Genomic DNA, 22,624 nt, shown 5'->3' on the forward strand with positions numbered 1-22,624 from the left:
TGCTGCATCGATATACAAATCCTTTATTGCCAACATTGGGGGGTTGGGGGGGGACACAACTTCACCAACCTCATTGATACAAAACCGCACCTTTGTACCTTTTTAGATTTTATACCAATTTAATCCATTTCAACAGTCTGTTGAAATGTATTCATGCCAATTTCTTGACAATTAAAAGATGAGGAACTGGATTCTTCTGGTCTGCTTAAAATAATCACTTTACTTCTCTGTCCAAAATGTAATCTATACCTGATCTTCAATCTTGGAAATTCAAATGTCTGTTTCTTAGAAATTGTAGGAAGACTAGAGAGCTAATAAAATGATGTCAAAAACACCAAGGAACTGATGCCTGAGGGAAGCTAAGACTTTGGCTTTAACTAAAGCATTTGGCATTACGTATTTTAAATGTTAGGCAACTCGCCCCAGTTATTAAGGGCAAATACCTCAACTGCTTCCACTCTCTGTATAAAGAGGCTTTAATGAAGGAAACTTTTTTTTCTCCTAATCAAAGTTTCTTATTCAAACATTTCATTTGGAAAGACAAAATCCCAAGAAGTACATTGCATAAACGAAAGTGTCTGTCACAATGGCTTCCTACTCGCAAAGTTTAAAAACTGATTTAAAATAATTAAGCACTTCTGAAATACTTATTTTAATTACTGCTGAATACTTAAGAAAGAATTCAAACAATGCTTTATCAACATTTCATAGGAAAAAATCTAAAACCCTATTCCCTCATTTTGTTTCCCTGTTTCCAAAAGAAAACCAGCCATATGTATTAACACTAAAAAGAGCCAGTACATTTTAAAAGGAAACTACAAATTCTTAAAAACACTTACTGAAGGAGAGTAAAATCAGTTGGTATTTCTGGAGCTGCTATCATTTCTTTATCATCTTCTGGAACACCACTGTATTAGAAAGATATTCAAAAACCAGTCTCAAGTACAAGCTTACTTTTCTTTCTTCCTTTGTAGTGGACAACTTCTACAATTAAAAAAAAAAAACAAAACAAAAAAAATACAGTGAAAATTTTTCCACGTACGAAGGGGTAAAAAAAAGTTGGAAACACAGAAAATTTAGATCACAACACCCTCTGTTTCCAACCAAGCTTTTTCCTGTTTAGAGATTTTATATTTTTGACTCCTCCCATGATCTCTCTACAAAGTACCTCTACAAATGTTAAAAGCATCACAGTAAAATAAAATACAGAAACATTTGGAAAAAAACCCCAATTTTCTGAACAGGATGAGCAAAATGGAATGGTTTTCATTAACACCTTGCAAGTAATAGCTTTTATTTCTAAATCTATACTAGATTTAAGTTTGAACTGTAACACCATGCACTGCAGAGCCCAGACTTACCAACACTAGGATATTTCTGGTTAACCAAAACAAAACCACGTTTTATGTTGAAGCACAGTATGTGTACATTAAGGACATTATATATACCAACTTTGTATCTCCAATTTGTAAACTTCCATGATGTTTTCCATAAAGATAAGCTCTTATAACAAGTTCTTATAACCAGCTGTTTCACAACTCCCTGTCCTCCAGAGTTGATAAGCCAGGCTTACAACAGTTTTAACATTTAAAGCATTTGACAAGACTAAGAATATCAAGGAAGATAATACTACCCACATGTTATAAAGAAAAAACATCAGAAACCATATAGCATTTTATCGAGAAAACGTTGAGATTGTGAAATACTTGCTTTTTGACTTAATTATAATATTGCCACCTATTCATAATTTTTTTTTATTTATCTAGTTTTATGGGGGGGGGGGGGGGGTGGGCAACCTCACTGGATACTTCAAATGTGAGATTTAACCATGCAGGCTAAAGTTTTCTATGTCAATTGTCTGCGCCACGCTAACTTTTATACAGTTAAATTAAGAAAGCATGATGTTCAGGTATTTTAAAGATACAATAGCAAGGACAAAAACCTTCGGAGTCAAAGCCTGCTGACTCCACAGCTTGCTGGAGTCACTGGGTATTTGAAGCAAAGATATAATTTTGGCATGCTAAGCACATGTTGCTTAACGTCTGGTAGCTATGCTTCAGAGACTGCATTTCAACTGAGCATGTAGATAGAGGCTGTATTTTTTTTTTCCCCTGCAAGTGCTTATTCTGAATGCTAGGGGCCACTGTAGCTTCCAGAATTTAGAGAGCTCAGTAAAACCATAAACCCTGAACTTACTATGTTCTCTTTCTTCACATTTCACACAATTTCATAAAAGCAGAGAACCAGAGTGGAAAGAAATAACGGCAAAAAGAGAGGAGGTTTGAGATAGGCTGGTGAATCTCAAGATAGACTGCAACTACTAAAGCATGTTCCATCCAGAACACAGCACAAGAAGATAAAACTTCAAAAACATTGCTGCTGCAGAATGGCAGCAACCTTTGTCACCCCATTCCTCCCTCCTCCAAAACCACACAGGCACATGACTGGTGTGTTTCATCCTTTCCTGCTCCATTTATACACTCTCTTCAGCAAACGATCATTCACAGGCTGGGTAACATCCCCTCCCCAGCCATTTATCTTTGTAGTCTCTGCCATTCAGTATCAGCCGATTCAATTCCCCAATAAAATGGGTAAAATACACCTCAAGAATTTTTCTTCCCCTGGATTATCAGGTCAAACCGGTTCAACAGCAGGTATGTGGAGCCAATGCATGGGAAACACAAGACTCTGTAGCGATGAGCAGGGGAGGGAAGAGTAAAACTCCCTTCTTTGGTGGCAAGGACCTATCATACAATCCAGGTGGTCTGTAAAACTATATGCTCAGTTGGTGATGTACCAAAACGCTCTACACTTTGGATTATATTTTTTTTTTTAATATTTGCTCTGATTCCTGTCAGCAACTTGAACTTGGAAAAATACCACAGTACACTTTAGCGCACCTGCTCATAGATGTACCTCAGTAAGGGGGCAGGGAGGTAGAAAAAGAAATGGGGAGGTGGGGAAGAGATCCAGCCACACAAGTCCTTTTTGGGGCATGCTTGTGATTCAGTCCCAGTGCAAAGCAAAGATGCAAACTTCAGAAACCACACTGCTCAGTTTCAAGTTCAACCTGTCTATCAATATGTTGTTACTTGACTTTTTCTAGTTTACATTTTTCAATGTTGAGAAGCAACACATCTACTGAAGCGACAATCAGGATGCTTACATGCAAATTTTGTATTACTGCTCATTAATACTACCTACTTACCATATTAAAAATTACCTATCCATAAAATTTGAAAGTACTGAGAACCAAAGCAAGTTAACCGCTTGTTCACATTTTTAGCTCCCTTTATGAAAAGCAAATGTATTCTTATCAGATATTGTAAAAATTATCAATAAAGTTTCTTACAATCATAGAAATATGTTAAAGAAAAAAATTAGTAACAAAACTACAAAAAAGGATGGGTAAATGATTGAAGTATGTATTCTCGACATCAAACAAGTCAAATAAATCACCTGACAAAACTAATTGGCTACAGTTTATACCAACTTGAACTTCTTGTAAGAACCATTTATCTTAGTACAAACAACAAAACATGAAAGAAAACATGGCACTGTTTGGTCATAATCACCTCATAAAATGGGAAACAAATATCAAGTTCTTAGTAGCTTAACGCTTCGGCATCTAGCAAGATTTACGTTTCAAGAATTGTTTTTCTTGAAAGAAGAAACTTGGCCTTCATGAGTGCAACTATATACTGGTATTATGGCAAACACTAGCTACAGTTGAATGCCTTGCAAGACTGTATGAGGTAAGACTGTAAGGGTTCTCCAGCGTCAAGCCCAAACTCCAGCAATGACCAAAAAACCCCTTGCGTTTGTCCCAGTAAAGGATAATTTCAAAAGATGTACATACATCCAGAATACGACACGGACTTTTGATTCCCAACCAGCAGGGACAACCTAGCCCAGCACGCCCTCTCTGGCAGTGGCCAACAGAAGCTGCCCAAGAAAGAACCCATTTGCTTTGTTCTTACTAGTTTTCCCTGAATACCTTCCCAGCATCCAGAAATAACTCAGGGATTTTTTTTCAGCCAGAGAGGCTATCCCTATATTTTATAAACCCTTACCAATATTTTTTCCATTAATATTTCCTATTACTTTAACTCAATATTCAGCAGTGATGGTATTCCACACAAGAACTCCCACAGCCAAACTCTATACTACTAAGAGGCACGTTCTTTGCTTTGAATTTATCACTTTCCAATTTTGTTTGAGGTTCTCTTGGAAAAGACTGGCATTGGTCATTCCCCATTATCTTTGATCTCAGTAAATGCCTTCTGGAAATTAAAGACTACTGCCAGCCATGTCTTCTTCAAGCACATACTTGATGACTCATTCAAAGCACCCAGTTTGGGAAGTCAATGAGAAAGGAAAACGGTCCATATAAACATCCTATCAAACCTTTTAAAATATACCAAGTTCATCACAGTGCAGTCTGAAAAAAGGAAAGTGAAATTCCAAACGGTGAAAGTCTACATTACCTATTAAATGTGCTCTAATAAGCAGATTATTTTAATAAGTTAAATCTAAACTGAAGTGCATCAGAAAAAGCAGGTCTTCTTCAGTTTCTTTTTTGCAAGTTCACAGAATTCCTACTTTAATTTTCCCAAACAGATACTGAAATCTCTCAAGTCTGTGAAAACTTTCTGAAGTCACTCAACTTTGTGAAATCATAATTAAATTATGAACTATAAAATGTATCCTGCTGAAAGATCACAAGGTGGAGCTCTAGCCTAAAGCTAACTGAAGAAAATCCAAAAGACAGGTCAGCCAGAGGTTGACCTAGTTATTTCTGTGCAATAAACTTTATAATAGATGGCTAAAACTGCAATAATATTGTAGTACATTTCCTTTAGATTTATATTTAGATTACGTAAAAACATCAGAAGATTCCTGCATCTTTTCTGAAATAAATGCATATACATGTTTGATTCAATGACTCCTCCAAAGACAGAAATGCATACAGCTGCTGTAGTACAACTCATCTCAGTATTTGGTTTTCAAAAGCAAGCAGAATTTCAAAATACATTTTAATAGCAGAAATAACGTATCCCCTCATTGTACCTTGCCATTTAAAATTCTGCTAACAAAATGCTAATGAACTAAAAAACCACTGGAAGTACTCCAGGAACACTAATCATACATAATGTTGCCAACTCTAAATGTAAGAGGAGTTTCTATTTAAAATAATTTGACTGATAAAAGCAAGAGCTAAGCATGAAACACTATAAAGAACTCAAATGTGTCTTCACTGAAAAACTTTTAAATTTTAAAAGGTTATTTTCCCCTAATACATGAATAATTAATTTAGGTATGGTTGTGATTAACTCAAATGTACCGGCCAAATGTTGAGGTCTGACAGAAGTTGACAAAATTCACCAGTACAATTCACACAATAACACATATGTGATCAGCAGCTGCTGAGTGCTACCTGTCCTCTCACAATTTCTACTACATGCACAAACAGGCTAAACAAACATTAATACAATTCAGCAAGCAGCCTTTGTTAAAAGAATACGCATCTATATACATGCACACAAAATATAAAGAATCACAAATTCTGTCCCAGAAGCTTGTGTTTCATACTCTTGTGTAAATGCAGTAACTATAGTACTACTTAACAAGCTCACAGCAAGGTGTTTCAGGTAGTTGGGTTGTGGTTTGGGGTGGGTTCTGTACATATGCACTTTTTTTTTTCCTTGGTGTCTATTGTCTGGAAGTTTTATAAGGCAAATCAGTAAAGCTGCTATCGTTTTTCTGGGAAGGCAGAGATGCAAAGTTTAAAAATGGCTATGTAGCCAGGACAAAGATTTTGGAAATGCGGGATGGCTGTTCAGAGGTGTATTGATTTTTCCCTGTAATTCTGTTAATCACCTGTAAAATCAAGGACCTCACTTTCTTAATTCAGTAAATAAGAACTTCTAAAATTGTGATGCTGAAGTGTGTGGCTAAAGTTCATCCCTGAATTATTTATCTATCCATGAATGAGAGATGCTGATGCTTCAGAACCAATTACACAGCAGCAAGTTAAAATGCTAGTCAGATCAAATTTAAATAAAGGATCAGAAGTACGTCCAGTATTTTCCCTTAACTATTTTAGAAGAGAAAGCTGTTATCAACTACATTATGCCCCTCACTCCTTTTCTGAGAGACTAGGATATGTCTAAACTTTTGTTTTATAAAATAGGGTTTGGTTGTTTGGGCTTTTTTCCCAAATAAGTATGCTTCTTCATATTACTTTTGCATGCATCTTCATACATGGATTTTTAAGTGAGATTTTGAGCAACTGCATGACATTCCCTGCAGCCCTGAAAGAGTGTTTTATTTCTACGCATTATTTCTGCTAATATTACACAACCTAATATTTCAGCTGCCAACAAGCTTTAAAGCAATTCTGTAATTTGAGTAAAATACAGAAAACATACTGCAAGTAGCATTCTGTATTGTAACAACTGTACTTTAACATGATTTAGTTATAACTGTATCAGCAGTTTTGATCATATTATGATAATATAATCAAGACTAAACCAAACAATAATGCAATTAATACCTTTAGATGTGGGGTTTATTTTTGTGCCATTTGCTTAATAAATGAGTCTTATAATTCCTTTACCAGAAGACCTGAACTAGACATCATCAATCTATATTCTTCCATGCTCGCCAACAGAGACATGGTCTGTGTACACAGTAAGTCCATGGAGCCAAAGTCACTGAACAGTTAACACTCCAACAAAGAACCTAAATGACCTAATTTATACAGGTCTTATCTTTTCAGTCTCTTTCTTCAGAGTTTATTTTTTTCTAAACTTCCAGCTCTTACACCCCCTCCACACCATTTCTGTCCACACATCTCCCTTTCTCTTCATCTTTCAAAAAATGAAAAAGCAATCTTACGGTGACTGTTGATATTATGCCATCACACTACCATTTTTATTCCCTGGCCTGCTCTTTATTCCATTTTTATAATATTTGCTCTTTAGTTCATGGAACAAGTCTGCTGATTAAGTGGGAAAGAGCCATCTCAGAACATGCTTTTCTGATGCTTTGGGCTGCTACTGAGAGCAGTAGTCTTCCTTCTCACTCCCCAAACACACAGGAAAGTTTCTGCTCCCTTCTAGCACTCAAATAAACCAGCAGCGAGCAAATTATGAAAACAAAACCATTTCCTCCCCCCCACGATTAGCTCTCCATTAGATCAGCCAACTGAATCAACTCCTCCCGCAGCCACGCAAGTCACTAGATGCAGCATCCGAAGCAGCTGAACTCTACCCCTTCACAGCAAAGTAAATGATGAGCTTTGCCAATGTCAGCGCATTACGCGCAGGGGCAGAGCTCTGCTGCAGCACAGGACCAGTTACATCAAAGAGAAGTGGCAAACTGGAGTCCTTGCACAGCTATCGCTAATATTCTTACCCTTCCCTTGGGAGGGGCCACAGCCAACAGTCTGCTGTTCTGTGGCTCCAGTGGGGCAAAGCAGGCGGCACGGCCCAGATCCACTGCTGGGCTCCCGCTCCTTCACCTGCCTACCTGCCATAGGAAGAGGCAGCCCTGCAGGTTAGCACCTAACCTGTGACCCCCACGTCGCAGGGAGACAGCATGTTCTACCTGTGAACTCATCAGGCACCTGCCTGGTCTCAGCTGTCTCCTTCTCAAAGCCTTCTCCTTACTCCTCCTTCACACACATTTCCTACGTTTTCACTACACAGCAGACTGCGCATATACCTACATAACCATTTGCTTCTTACCAGCCTTCAGATGAGAAGCCCAGCTAACAGCTGATAGTGACCACCAGAACCTGAGAAGACAACCAGCCAGGAACAGCCAAGCACATGGAAAACAGGTCCCCAGAGGTAATGCACACATCAGTAAACAGAAAGCAAAATTTGTTTTCACAGTTTAATGCTGTGAAAGGAAAAGCTTAAACAGGCTGGGGGGGGGGGGGGGGGGCAGAAAAAGAAAGATTTAAAAGGCATACAAAAAAAAAAAGCCAGGCTAAAACCTAGAGTGAAGGTTGACACTTTACCCCAAATTTAGAGATCTGAAACGTGAATAACATACAAGGACCTCTGTACCACCCTAATAACTCTGCCAGCCTCAACTTCACCATCAAATAGTCCCACTCTCAGCAGAAGTATTTTTTGGACTTCTGCTGTTTTTAGTAAATAAATACGTGGAACAACTATTATAGAAGGAAAGAGCTTGCTACAGTGCTTCACAGTCATAGGATTACTCATTAAAGTACCATTAATAACATCAATATCTTTAATGCAGTAAGTTAAATACTATTTTGAAATAGGAACACATTGTTATGGTTTGAATCATTTTATGAGGTTTTTATATTGGTATGTAGTAATTTACACTGTGCAGTAAAATGTGGGTTTAAAACACTTGAAGTAAGCATTACAAAATACTGAAAAATTAATCAACTGTACAATAAATGCAACTATTCCCCTTATTAAAGGGAAAAGTACCTATATTATTCTCTAATGATTCTGCTCAACAGTATTCCTGAGCTTTGCTAAAATGCACCTGAAATTCCCACACATCTTTAAAACAGTTTGGTTTTGGTTGTCTTAAAAAAAGGCAAAGGTAAGATAACAAAGTAGAAGTTACACCTCATTGTGTCTGTCACATCTTTCCCTGCCAAAGAAGAGATGGCTTCCAGATGTTGCAGTCTGACTGCATGGAAAATGAGGCTCCTAGGAAGAATAAAAGCCAAGTCGGACGACAACCAAGATTTAAGAAAAAAAAAATAGAAAAAAAGAAAAAAAAGCTACATATGCCTACTTAAACAAGCCAAAAGAGGAATACTAGTTCATTTATGATATAAGGCAAGCGCACCTCCCAGCTGCCTAAATGCCCTAAATTTTGAAACTAAACTACAGAATATATCAATATGCCCCTTTACACACTGATTTTTCAAAAACGTAGTCCTTTGCACATCCCCTCAAAATTCTGGCTCTTGTGAGAGCTAGGGATGAAGATGCACACACACTGTCCACAGCAAGCAGTTAACCAGCTACACAGTAAAAGCCTAGAACAGAATTAGCATTGTTCAAATGTGCAGCCAACAGTGACGAGTTACTTCAGTACACACGGTAGAGGCAGGGTTTTCCAACCGACAAGGTATCCCATCTGGCAAGTTCTATTTTTTGTTCTTCCACTGATCAATGTGAGCCTGCAAGTTGCCTCGCTTTATAGGAGCCCTAGCTTCCCCTCCTACCATATTGATTTTCCCCTTTGAAAGACCAGTTCACTAGGGCTTTGTGCCCAAAACTCTGTTTGGGCATTTCTAAAGAACAACTGCATTTGACTATAAATTCTGGAGGGGGGACTACACAGTACATACTGCAATAGCATCAGCTGCTACTATAAGATACAGTCAATATTAGGTGACTGAAATAAGGGAAAACCCCATAAAATAAAACTACTGAAGAGTGGAAAGTTAAATCTCTCAAGCACATCTCCCAGAGTCAGCTCACATCAGCCCAGGTCATAGCACACTTTGGATAGTCCTTTGAAGAGCCCACTGTACTCCTCTGCACTGTGACCCCAAGCCTTCTAAGATGAGAAAAGGAGAACCAGCTCAGTTCTGTGTTTTGTCAGCTGAGGTCCACCAGAGTTTAGTAGCTGAAGCTTCACATTACATAAAAATGGCTAAACTGCTTCCAGACAATAACTGAAGAGACTAAGTCCGGCACAGAAACAAACAGAAAAGAATCTAAGTACAAGTCAAACGGCATTAGTCTTAACTGGATCTTTCAAAGAATTAATTAAAAAAAAAAGGCGGGAGGAGGGGGTGCATTGGTGTGTAAGAATGCTTCATGCCCCATATTCCATCCTGCCTTCTTCCACCGCACCAGCCCAGCTTTTTTTGTAACAGGCCTAGACTACAGAAAGGGCATCAGTTCCTTGGATTCCTTATGGGCCACCTGCAGGAAAGCAGCTGCTCTGCACCCCAGTGCAGTGTGCTCTCCTGTCACCCTCTCAGTCGGATGACTACTGTCATTATCACTCTCACAACAGCAGTACAAAACTCTATTTATTTACAGTGAAGCTCCAAAAACTGCCATTACCTTGGTGTTTGTGTAACCAATCAAGAGCAGTCGTCCATCCTTCCCTGGCTCAAATGAAAATCTATGCCATCAGAAAGGAAAAGGAATATTTAAGAAAAAAGGAATGAATATTGTGCAGCATCCAAACCAAGCAGTATGACAGCTAAAACCTAAGCTTTTCATAAGTGGATTATAGCTCTTTCAACGATCAATCTAAATAATCATCCTTACAAAATAAAATTCAAGCAACTACTCATGTATGCAGAAGTTGGCTTCACCTCTGAAACAGAAGAAATAAAGACAAAAACATTATCTTTCATTAAAAAGTTCTCTCTGCAATTCTGCGAACCTCAGAACATCTGTGCTCCATACATACATCCTCAGTCGTAACTTAAAAGATTTTTAATACCCAACATTTTGTTCTTGTTCTCCCTCATAACATTTGGGCTAAAATCCCAATTGGTTTGTTTGGAGGTTTGCAGCACTGAATACTAATTTTATATGAAACAGCAGTTGTGATGTGCATGGCTTTCCCCCACATAATTTAGAGAACTGAATATATCCAGAATGCAAAATGCTAATAATCCATTAATGAATTCATTACCAGATGAAAAAAATACTTATGATCACCAAGACTAAAAATCACCCTCTCTTTCTTTATTCATCCTAAAACAGAGCCATCTTAAAAGAATTTTGTGGGAAGAGATGACTGGTGCCGAAGTCTCATGGATGGAGACCTAGAGTTAGCTAGGGACATTCATTAAACATCCAGAGGAAACCAGTGTGGCCACTTGTATACGTCCTAAGAACACTGCAAAAATACTAGCATTATTCAAATCAGTAAGTTCTTTCAATTCTGTAATTGCTTACTTGTGGCAGGTAACAAATTATGCCAACTGGAAGAGCTATAACACACTATGCCTGTTTTATGAAGGGCAACATGAAGAAAAAGTATCAAAACCAGTTTTTTTAGAGACCAAACTCATTTTACTAAGTAAGCTGACAAATACTGAGAAACTCTTGATGTGTATAAAATATTCTGAAGCAAAGGTTAGTGAGACTTGTCCTTTTGAAATTATCTTCCTTTATAAGTCCCTCAAATACTGTGCATTAGGCACTGCAGAGATACAGGAGCATCCATTCCACACTGATCTAAAATATGCAATGTACAGCCTGTTATATCAACCAAAATTAAACTTTAGGTTTCTTCATTTAAACCAAAGAGAAAAAAATAACAAAAAGCTATACCCTTACATGTTTGTTCTTGAGTAAATTCATCATGTAAATACAGCTAGTAGCTACCTCCTCCTTCAAGAGGCAGTTATAGCCTACAGCTAAATTTATATTTTGTTGAAAATTTACTGGTCATATTATGCAAGTATCATAATTCATAGTAAATATTTTACTTTAGCAATGTTCAATACATAGAAAATATTTTTAAAACTACAACTATTACACTTATTAGCTCAGCAACACAGTAGAAGCTGTTGAGGTAGTTACTTTCATCCTCTTTTCACTGTATTTTCTTTTTAAAAGAAGAAAGAAAAAAAAAGAAAGAAAAAAAAAAAGAGCAGTAGTGCCAGATGTCTCTTAAACAAGCTACATGTGCTATGATTCCTCCTCCTTCCCCCACTCCAACAGAGTGGTATTCTGGAACGGGGTGTACCGTATAGCATCAGTTAGGCTGAATCCAGAGAATTGCCCCGTACTCTTGGAATCACATGAAACTTGAAGCCGATTTCTAGGACTCCGAGGTACCAATTGCTTACTAATACCCTCACCTCCAGCAGATGAAACAAGTCTCACATGCTAAATGCTGGGGGTTTGGGGGGTTTTTTCCTTCCTTACAGCTGAGACAAAAATGCAATCTTGGGCATAAGCAAAGAATTCAAGCTTTTGTTTTAACCGTATCTTAAACACAGAAAGAACCTCCTTTTAGTCATCATCGTTTACTAGCTCCTTTAACACAAGGCATACCAAAAATTGTCTTTCTCTGATATAAGTTAGTTGGCAAGTACAAATAAAATAACATTTAATTGCAGTGTTGACTGTACTTACAGCAGCTGTGTTTTAATTCATACAGCAGTTTAATACTTGTGATTCTGTGTGGCAAATTCAGATAAATTTACTGCTGAACAACCCTTTTCTAGGACTCCTAACAGGCTGCTACCCGGGGTGCGGGGGGGGGGGGGGGGGGGGGGCCTAACTAGATCAAATATTATCATTCCATTGGAGGAAAAAAACACCAAAGACAACAATTTTTCACATTTCATATGCTCTGCTTTACAGTTAGATCTATTAATGACAGCTCATCTTCACTGACAATTAAGGCTAATATTCTGAACTGCAAATAGGGAGGACTAAAGAGGTGACAAATCCCATTTTGCTGACTTTCGTTACCTCCCAACAGAGGGATGGAAAACCTAACTGCCATGGCAGAAGTCACCAGAGGACAATTATCAAAACGTATAGTTTTTCATCAATTGCATGGAAAAATGCTTCACTCACTCACTGTAGTTTCAGCTTTTAATTTATTATCTGAGCTGTATCATCTTGTGGTTTTCAGTTGGTGATCATATTTGACTTATCAGTTTGAAATTACCTCTAATTATTAAAACAAGAATTGCTAGATGGCAAGTGCTGTATCTGCCACCACATCTTCCCCAACAATTGTTGTGGTTTCATAATTAACTGCATTCCTACTCTTAGCACAGGTTTCTCTTCCTCTGTTTGGTACCAAACACATATCCCCCATCTCCCCACACTCAAATCAGAAATGGATAACTCGGCAGTTGAGAACACAACATACTGTTAAGTGTACAGGGCTCTTTCAGTCCTACTTTAGTTTCTCTGACTTTTCTCAGTAAATAATAATTCCAACTATTTTAAACAGTTGGACAGAAAAGGGATTATTTAAAATAGGTAATTCCTCTTTCAGATTGCTTTGATCTTTCTACTCCATTTTACATTGTACAATGATGCGATGAAGTAGTCAATATACCTTCTCTAAATCATACAGATTTCTGAAATACAAAATTAAATCTAGCTGAATTCCCCATATTAAGTTATTCAGTTTCCCTAACTACTTATTCAAGAGCAGTGTTTCTTTGACTTAATTAGCCAGCCATCAGTTACGTAATTATTTATTACTCCTGTGTTGAACTCAGCAGACTCCACTATTACTTATGGCTAACAGATTTTCTTCTCATAAATTATTTTTACCAATAGCTTGTGATCACCATTCAGGATTCTAACATCAAATCGTAACATCTAATGGCAAATAAGAAGTTTTTCACCTGGTAAGATTCTGCAAAATCATTTACTACTTACAACAAGTCCACAGCTCCTTATGGGAAAAGGGAAGAGACTAAAAATTAAGTAACTGGATTAGGGTTCATGCACATTTAAAATACCTTCATACAAAAAATAACCTAGTATACTTAAGTATCATCAGGCACCAATTTTTTTTCAAGTCATGATTTTAATGCCCCAGGCACTGATTTCATAAGAACACTGGATCAGCAATAAGCTATGTTATACTAATCTCTTTACATTACTAATGCAAACTGCCAACTTAGTGTTCTGCTTTTTCAAAAAGCCACTTAATGTTTAGAATTGCTCTTATAATAAATTAGCAGTATAGAATTCTCATGGTGTTGTACTGCTAATCAGGATTACAAGTATAGTACCTTATTTCAAATAGGTTTGCACTCAAATTTTTCTAAAATTTAAAGGAAATTCCTCTACAGGCATGCCACTGGAAGTTAACATCACCTGACAAAATAGCTACACATAATGTTTAGTTACAGTAATACAATGCTTTGACTAAAATATATTTACCATCTTTCCTTTACTTTTGTTTGCCCATATACAACTAAGTGTAATCAGTTTTAATGTTTCAGAGTAAGGTTTAATTCCTTCACCTAACCTATATGAAAAACCCTCATTATTTTGGTCATGATCTCTTACATAGGTGGCAAGACATAGGTTACTAATAAATCAATTGATCTGAAGAAGTAACTGTAATAATCCTACTGAAACACATTTATCAGATCAGTCTTGGAAGACTCAAATGTAAATAATCGAAGAGGTTACATCTTTCCAAGATTTTTTTCTTCCCCGTTTCAGCATCATTGCTGCATTCTTGCAGACATCATATTAAGAAGAGCTTATAAATTAAGAAAACATTCTATTTGGGGTAACTCTCCTAACCTCTCCACAACAAGCATGCTAGGGCACTAATATGCATACTTGATCCTGCGCAATTTTGTAAGCTCAAAAGGTGAGACTAATACTCCATTCAGAGAATGCTTTCTTGGCATCATACTGCCTTCGTCTTGAAACAACACAAACCAAATTTTAGCAGAAGTTAGGGAAAGAGATAATAACATTCAATCTAATTGTTAGACAAGAACATTTTTATGCGAGTGTAAATTAGGTCTGGCGGTTGTTCAGCTTGACCTCCACTTACTATAATCCTGCCCTAGGGTATGAAAATCCTAGATCATTAAATGCTATGAATTTAGTCTTGCAAGCAACCTAAAATGAACCTGCTATCAGAGCCATGTTTTTCAACTGCTGTTAAGAGTTGAAGAGACAATAGTGATGATAGAAAACACCATGTCAAGCTGCACTTTTTGTTTGGTTGTTTGTTTTGGGGTTGGGTTTTTGGGCAGGTTGGGGGGGGATGTTTGGTAAAAGAAACAACTATTACCTCTACCCTTAGCATATTATTTTTAATTTCAGGATGGTTTTGAGATTAAGGGAAAGTAACTACCCTTTAAATTCAGAGGTCAAGAGAAATACAATCCACTTTTTTTTTTTTTTAATTTATATAGAGAAAGAGTTCAGTTGGAAGTTTGGGAAGTTTTTCTAAGAAAAGATGGGTTAATATAAAGCTGCCCACTTCTTTCAGTTATGAGAAACATTTTAAAATGCCAGCTTTCCTACAATTCTCTAGACAGTCAACAGACATTTTAGGAACTGCTACCAATTCATTACTGTGAAACAGATGCCTGCCAGAAAAATTAATTACAGAACATAAATTTTATTACTGTGTGAATTAACTTAAGACTTTATACGCTAAGCGTAAAAACTACTCTAGAACCGCAGAATCTGGTATAATACATAGCCCACTAAGAAAACAAGGCAGAAGAAAAAAAACCCAGAAAGGTATGTAAGCACTTCTTGTAGCTGATCATAGCAAGATACACTTGCTAGGCCACAAACTAGTAAAATTCCTCTTCTGCAAGTCTTAGCTGAAGGAACAAAGGTAAGACCAGCAGACCAGCAGAGAAGGAGCCAGGCAGCAACACAGAACCTTTAAAAAGGCCAGAGAAGACCGATAACAGACCACAGAACAAGCAGTTATTAGCTACCTGTGAACTTAACTTACATGGTAAGGGAAGATCTAAGAACATAGGTAGAGCATTTGAAGGACTAAAGCACAAGAATGACAAAGTCACAGCTGTTTCAACAGAAAAATAAAATGACAAAACACAAACACCATCTGAGAAATTAAAAAAAAGCTTTAACAAGAACCGGAGATGATATAACTCGATTTACAGAACTCTGCACAGGTCTCCTAGGGAATTAACTCCAATTAAGATCCATGTGTATCAATAAAAATAAGAAAGCATGGTGTTTAGATAGCAAGTCTTAGCACTGACTGTACACAGTACACACATACCATCAGTGACAATCTCTAAAGAAGCCTTTTCACCCTCATACTAGTGATACAGAGAATGTACTCCATCAAAATTGTTGTTCACACCAGCTTTCTCACAAATAAATGCATACAACTCTTAACACCTAGGACACAGTTAAGGAAATAATTCTGGCATTTTACGCTGACTACAAAAAAAAGCCAATCCACAAAGGGCATCTTACTGGTTTAGGTCTAACAGAATGTCATCAGGTTTCTTTGTAGCATATACAAATACTAATATCTTCTTCCCAAGCAAAATAATTGTATGCCATTCTCTATCAGACCATATAATGATGTTATTAACCGTATGATGATTACAGACTACAAGTTACATTCTACTGCAACGAAGGTTTAATCATTCTTCACATTACAGTATTTCTATATTTAATTCTGTATCACAGCCCAACTGAGTATACACATTTTAGAATTGCAATCACAGTTAGTCCCCTCAAACTCCCCAAAATAACACATTAGAGAGAAAATTAAAGTTGTTTTGACTCTGATAGGTGTAAAACTGTATAGTATAAGTTGAGAATTTTAATGATATCAACATATCTTCACCTGACTTCCCCAAGAATCAATTTCCTTAAGTGTAAATAGAAGGGCAAAGATCATTTAGCAGAGAAAAAGACAATTGTCCAGCATTATTTCCAGAAGCAGATACCAAAATATTTTCACTTCCTCCAATAACCCTGAAGAAAGTGAAGTCCTCATCAAGCAATTCACTTTACATATGAGGTGACTCCTTGGAGCAACACAAGCAGCAATTTCCAGCTCAAGAAATCGCCGAGTATTTGCTGGATTGTGATATTTACAACCCTCAAGCACTAGCATAAAATGGTGCCATTAAATGGTTCCCCTTTACCAAAACAATATTCTTGTTCAAAATGGAAGCTAGTATTTGTCAAGGGAGAGAAGACAAAGTTCCCCAGCTGCCTATCTAAACCAAATCTCTTGCCAATTAACACATCAAGATTCATGCACCATGATAAACAAAAAGAACAAATTTAAGTTTTGATACTTACCGTTCCCAAAATTGACATTAAAATAACAGACTAAATAAATGTTTATTATTATTTATAGATTAATCACAATCTCATTTTATATAACCAGCAGTGGTTTAAAACATGTTCATCTCCAGCACAGCAGTAGAACGTAAACAAAGTATGACAATAAGGGTGTATGCTGTAAGTAACAAGCAAAAACAAATAAAAAAAGATTTATACTATCGGGGTTGAAACACCATTTGATGTTCTCCTATATCACACAGCCTCTAACGTGCAATATGACATGCTACTTGTTAACAGTTCTCATCTAGGCAACAGGAAGGCAAAACCCAAAAATTCTGGATGTGATTTTTCAGTTTTCTGGAGCACAAAAGACTACAGGGGGAGAAACAATATAAAGCACCTATCTTAAGTATCTTCTTTAAGAGACTGACTGATCACTAGAAAAAAGGAAGGAACTTTTATCTTCCCTAGGAAAACTAAGAAAAAACATTTTGTAGAAAAAAACATTTTGTGAAAATCTATCAACATTTCTGTCAGCAAGACTAAAAACTAGACAGAACTTACACTAGAACGACGAGTACAGGGAAAAAAAACACAGCGCATGAAAGAAGTCAACAAAAACTAAACACAGTAGAGAGAGATCCTTAATAATGAGCAGGACAGAAATCACAAATCAGAAGGGGAACACTATGTAGTGACCATGCTTAAATATTCAGTACTAATGGCTGATAATCATATTCTGTAAGCAGCAGGATCAGAGGTGTGATGTTGCAAACGCAATAAATCCCCAAGGAAACAATATGTCTTCAAGATGTTCTCTAGAAACTGCTTACGGTTGATTAAAGCAGCATCAATAACATATATCTAGCTACGCACAGGCAGGTAACAATCGCCCCACACTGCTACTCAGAGAGGGGAAAAAAGTGAAAGACCACATGAGTTGCATTAACCTGAGCAGTTAAAAGCCAACAAAAACCAAACCAACAATACTGCAGTATTCTAGTCCCCTCAGTCACATGAAAGAAGGGATGCACATGCATTTTGTCACAAGTGACAAGAACTTACTATTAAAAACATTTGTTAAGTCACAATTAACAAAACTCCCCTCTTTCACAGGAAATACCAATATTTGAGTATTTTTAATACAGACATAACATCACCCATGAAGAGCAGTATTTTAAGAAAGATTGAGAATATTATAGTTTAATATACTGATTTCCAGTCAAACCTTTCACACTTTTATACATGAGAACATTTTTTACACTGCATACAGGTTATCTGTTTTCCAGTAAAACAGCTTGAAACCAGAAAGAATAATGAACACGCACAACCCAAAGTCCACGGAAAACTGCAGAACTGGAATAAAAAGTAACATCTTCCTGATCTTCCCCCAGCCATTTTATAGCAGACAAAATTTCTACTATGTCTGCTTCAGTGCTGCCTGTACTTTCATATGTGGGGAGAAAGAAAAAGGACAATGCATCGTAACAGATATCTAGTTCTCAAAGCCTTCTTGAGTATTAACATACAGACAGCACTCACACTTGCATCTCTAACAATCGATCTATCTGCCCCTGTAGCACAGGCTTCCTACATCCTTGATGATCCCTTACTGATCAGGAGGAAATCATGAGCTACGCATTTTTACACAATTTTTTAAATCTCACTTTAACCTGTGACAATTGCTTGGAACTTCTGGAAGGCTTCTGCATTTCTTCTCTAATGAACTAAGAATCCTACAAGCACATGGAGTACAGGTAGTCAAAGTACAAATCTAGGCAGTAACTCCTCAGCTGATTTATCAATCATTAGTAAGAAAAGCTCTGTCATGGTTCTAACACTACAAGCAAAATTATGTTCAGTGAAATCCATTTGCAGAATGAGTATATATTAAAAATGTTGCCCACCACAAATATTTGCAAATATGTAACCATTATTTATTTTAAAAAGACAGCCTTTTAACTATACCAAACTTACTCCTTAAAACAGGCTATTAACCTAACAGTTACCCTTCAGACAAGGCAAGCTTTGTATTGTTCCCTGAAAAAGCTGTGGTGTTCTCAACCAACGGTGTAGGGCAAGAAAAATGATTTTTTTTATATTTAAGCCGCTAAGTTGCTAAGAATACTGTGGAATCCAAAACATTTTTCTAGAGGCTACCTACTTGAATCTCACATGCTTTAGTCATGTGAAGAAACATTAAGAACCCAAACCCAAATACATACAATTTTTTTTCCCACATTTGGTCACCAGTGTAGTTCCCAGGAAAACGCCAGAACAAATGCTACTGACAATTAGTGGATTTCTTAGAGGGATACGAGTTTTAAAATAGTCCTTTAAGCTAGGTATATTGTATACAGAAATGCAACAGTTAAATATGGTTGGCCAAAGCATAAGGAACTGGATGACCATCCACTGCAGTCAACTTACCAAGGTGGCTTTGGCTACTCTGAAGAACAACTGAAACATTATAGCACATCTCACTTTTAAGCTTCCCTCCCCAAAACTACATAAAACCAACAGCAAGATCACCAACACTCACGCATTGTTTTAAAATTCCTCCACTAGCTTTGCACAAGTGCAGGAGCTACAACACTCATCTAACTTAACCCTAACAAAGCCCACTTCCCTCAAGAACTCGGCAACATGCCTGCTCACCAATTTATCTGTGGCCTTCAACAGCCACTCTTCTAAGCTTGGGTTTTCACAGCACAGTTTATGGAGCACACATTATTGCATGTCCAAGTTAGATTAGAAATAGTATGCATTAAAAAAAAAAATTATGTTAATAGAAAATATCTTAGAAACATTTATTCAAGAGTTCAATACTGTACTTCTCGCTCCAAAGTAATTAATCATTTCAATTAGGGTTGACTGGTCTAATGTGGAAACCTTTCCTGAGATAGTGAAAAAATGCTTGGTTTTTATCCTCTCCATCAATATATACAGGAGCAAACTGAAATTTTAGTCCAAGAACTGCTTTACGAACTTGAATTTATCACTAAGTTGATTTTCGGCCTTCACATTTCTACGGGTAGGGAAATCTACAGAAGCCTAACAATAGATTTCAAAAAAAAGAAGAAAAAAAAAAAAAGCCTTTGTAACACTCACAACACTCACAGGAAACTGCACATCTAACCAAATAATAGTGAGTGACACAAAAACAAGGAAACATTTTATTTTTCCCTTTCCAGCCTTTTGTCTTAAGTAGTACTAAGTGAACAAGTCTACTTCCATAGATATGAATGGGTCCCTAAAAACCAGTCTGTCCCCTAGGCCTTCTTCAATTTAGCAAGTTTTTTTGGTTTTTTGGTTTTTGTTTTAAAGGTCCTGGTGGACTTTCCTATGCCTTGTCAGTGGTACTTGTTAATGTGGACCCATTAGCCTACCTCTCCATTACTGAAAACTCCCATCTCTACTTGCTGCGCTGAAGACCACTTACCTCACAAGAAGAATTAGCAAACATCAATGCAAGAAAAAGATTTTTTTTTTTAAATGCAATTAAATAGGGCAGCACTACCATGTCTTTCAGAGAACTCCAAAAGACAGAGGAGCTAACAGTGTTAAAAGACAGATGCTACTCATAAATCTAAATATGTGGGGGCAGGAATGAGGAAGGAGGAAACAAATAAAAATGGCATGGATAAAGAATTACTTCAGGAAGGTAACTGCTACCAAATTAGAATAAGAAGATTAATATTCAGCCATTATGAAATGGACAGTGTTTACCTACCAGATAATTTACTCTTTATCAAGCAAAATTAGTAGTACTGACTTTTCTGCAATATCTTGTGCCTTTATTTTAATTAGGCTCTCCATGAAGAGAAGTTTAGTATTCTAGTAATAATTCACGATTATTAGAAACTTCAACAATAGCATAACTTAAGAATTTCATTTTGTACCGCATAAAGCAATACAGGTAGATAACGCACACCAACAGATATACTCACCTATACTGTCATCATTTACAGTCCACAAAGAACAATGCTCAGGGGAAGAATAACCCAGTCTATTCTAAGTAACTGTACGGCATTTTCAGAATAAATAACCGTCTTATTCCAAAATTAAGTCACCAGAGGAAGAGTCTAAGCACAGGAAGATCTAATTTACAGGGCAGTCAAAAACTGCAGCATGATACTTAAATCACACCATCTTCCAGGTTTCTGCATAAACATCTGCCTTCTGTGCCTACAGGACATAGAAGTACACTGCAAGTGTCCTTTGACAGTGACACCACAGTTGTTTATACTTGGTCAAAGTAGTACCAGATCACCCAGTCATGAAAACTTGACATATATTAGACTGAGGCACACAACTACATTTCTGATAATTTTGCACAAACACATAATGCCAGATCTGTCCTGGACAGAAGATATGTGATTCATCATTAAACCTGTTTGAGAATTATAGGTTAATTTTACAAACAGGCAGAATAAGTTAGCACCTTCCTAGCATGTAGCTGTGGCATTTTTGATTCATTGACACTTATCGAGTGCTGCCAGGCCTTTTTCACAAAGGACGGGCACCAAAATATGATTGTTTTGTCAATTATAAAAACATCAACTAACTGAAGCAATACTAAAACCAGTATTACAGACAATGAAAGCCCTTACTTTATCAAGCACTGGTTGAATTTAGTGCTTTCTTTAAAAGAACACCGGGGGGGGGGGGGGGGGGGGGCCAGGAATGGAGAAAAAGGGGAAGGGGGGAGAAGAGATGCAAAAGGTGGCACAGAGCACATAGCTTCAAACGTCACTGTTACTCTGAAGTATTCAACTTAAAATACAATGGTATTTTAAAAAGAAAATCAACCCTAACTTACACAGCAGGATGAAGAATCTCCAAGAGTAGATAAACACATTATTTGTCCAGTACAACCAATATAGACCATAACAAACCAAAATATTGTAGTATATACCCAACAGCAATGCAAAATAGTATTTCCAATCATGTTACCAAATACCTTCTACTACATTTTCCTTAAAGACACTCCTTACTGCCTTAAGTTTGCGTTTCCTTCAATGTTAATTTATGATTATACTGGATCATTAAAATATTTTAAACAAGTATTTTCTTGCCATTTTTGACAATTCTATTTCTTGGTAATTTATATTTCTCTCAAACTAAACAACTTATTTTCCTCTCCTTTTGATCTCACTCCATGTATACCCATAAAGACATTCCTTAGCATTGCTTTCTCAAGATTTGAGGATCTAGTAACAACACTGGTGAAATATATTTTTCAAGTAACTTTTCTGCATGCCAATAACATTTTTTGCTTATTGCTTATTATCCTAAAATGATATTAACTGTTCCGATTTGCTATATCACTTCTGAACATGACAATTGCAATAGTTAAGCTTTTGTATGATGCTCAAAATAGCAGTATTTTTACAGCAATATGCAGCTTATACTGTTTGACATGTCTATGTGATTATTTCCATCATCTACATGTTCCCTGAATAAACTGCAGAATCTTCCTCCATTTTATTTGGAGTATAATCTATTCCCAGACTAGTGGCTCCAGAGAACCACTTAAATAGAAGTAACAATATGGTAAAATTTTAGCAGTCTGAGAACAGATACCCCAGATTTCTAACACTCTAGTCTATCTTCTACGATATTGTGATACACAAGTCCCAATGTACAACGTGCAACACGTACCCTTCAACTGTAAATGTCACTGTTAAGTCTTCTGTGCAGAAACTACCAAATCCTAAAAATTAAGTAGATACTTAAAACCATCATGCTCTCCAGCAGTTAAAGGTTTCACTGTTATTATTGAAAATTTAGAATATAAAATGAATCACCTGGTCTAGTGGAAGGTGTCCCTGCCCATGGCAGGG

General features: G+C 36.8%; 1 protein-coding gene across 5 annotated transcripts in view; it reads right to left on the reverse strand.

Annotated features, from left to right (window-relative positions):
- The window catches only part of STAG2 (stromal antigen 2), an 80,941-nt gene that overhangs the window by 41,505 nt on the left and 16,812 nt on the right, over nucleotides 1-22,624 (reverse strand). For all 5 annotated transcript variants that reach the window (XM_052813643.1, XM_052813639.1, XM_052813640.1 and 2 more), the window contains exon 2: nucleotides 840-984. In XM_052813643.1, coding sequence (XP_052669603.1) covers nucleotides 840-883 — 44 coding nt within the window. In that variant the 5' untranslated portion in view covers nucleotides 884-984. The remainder of the gene's footprint in view (nucleotides 1-839; nucleotides 985-22,624) is intronic.

The sequence above is a fragment of the Harpia harpyja genome, chromosome 18 (assembly GCF_026419915.1).
Source record: "Harpia harpyja isolate bHarHar1 chromosome 18, bHarHar1 primary haplotype, whole genome shotgun sequence".
Classification (NCBI taxonomy): Eukaryota; Metazoa; Chordata; class Aves; order Accipitriformes; family Accipitridae; genus Harpia; species Harpia harpyja.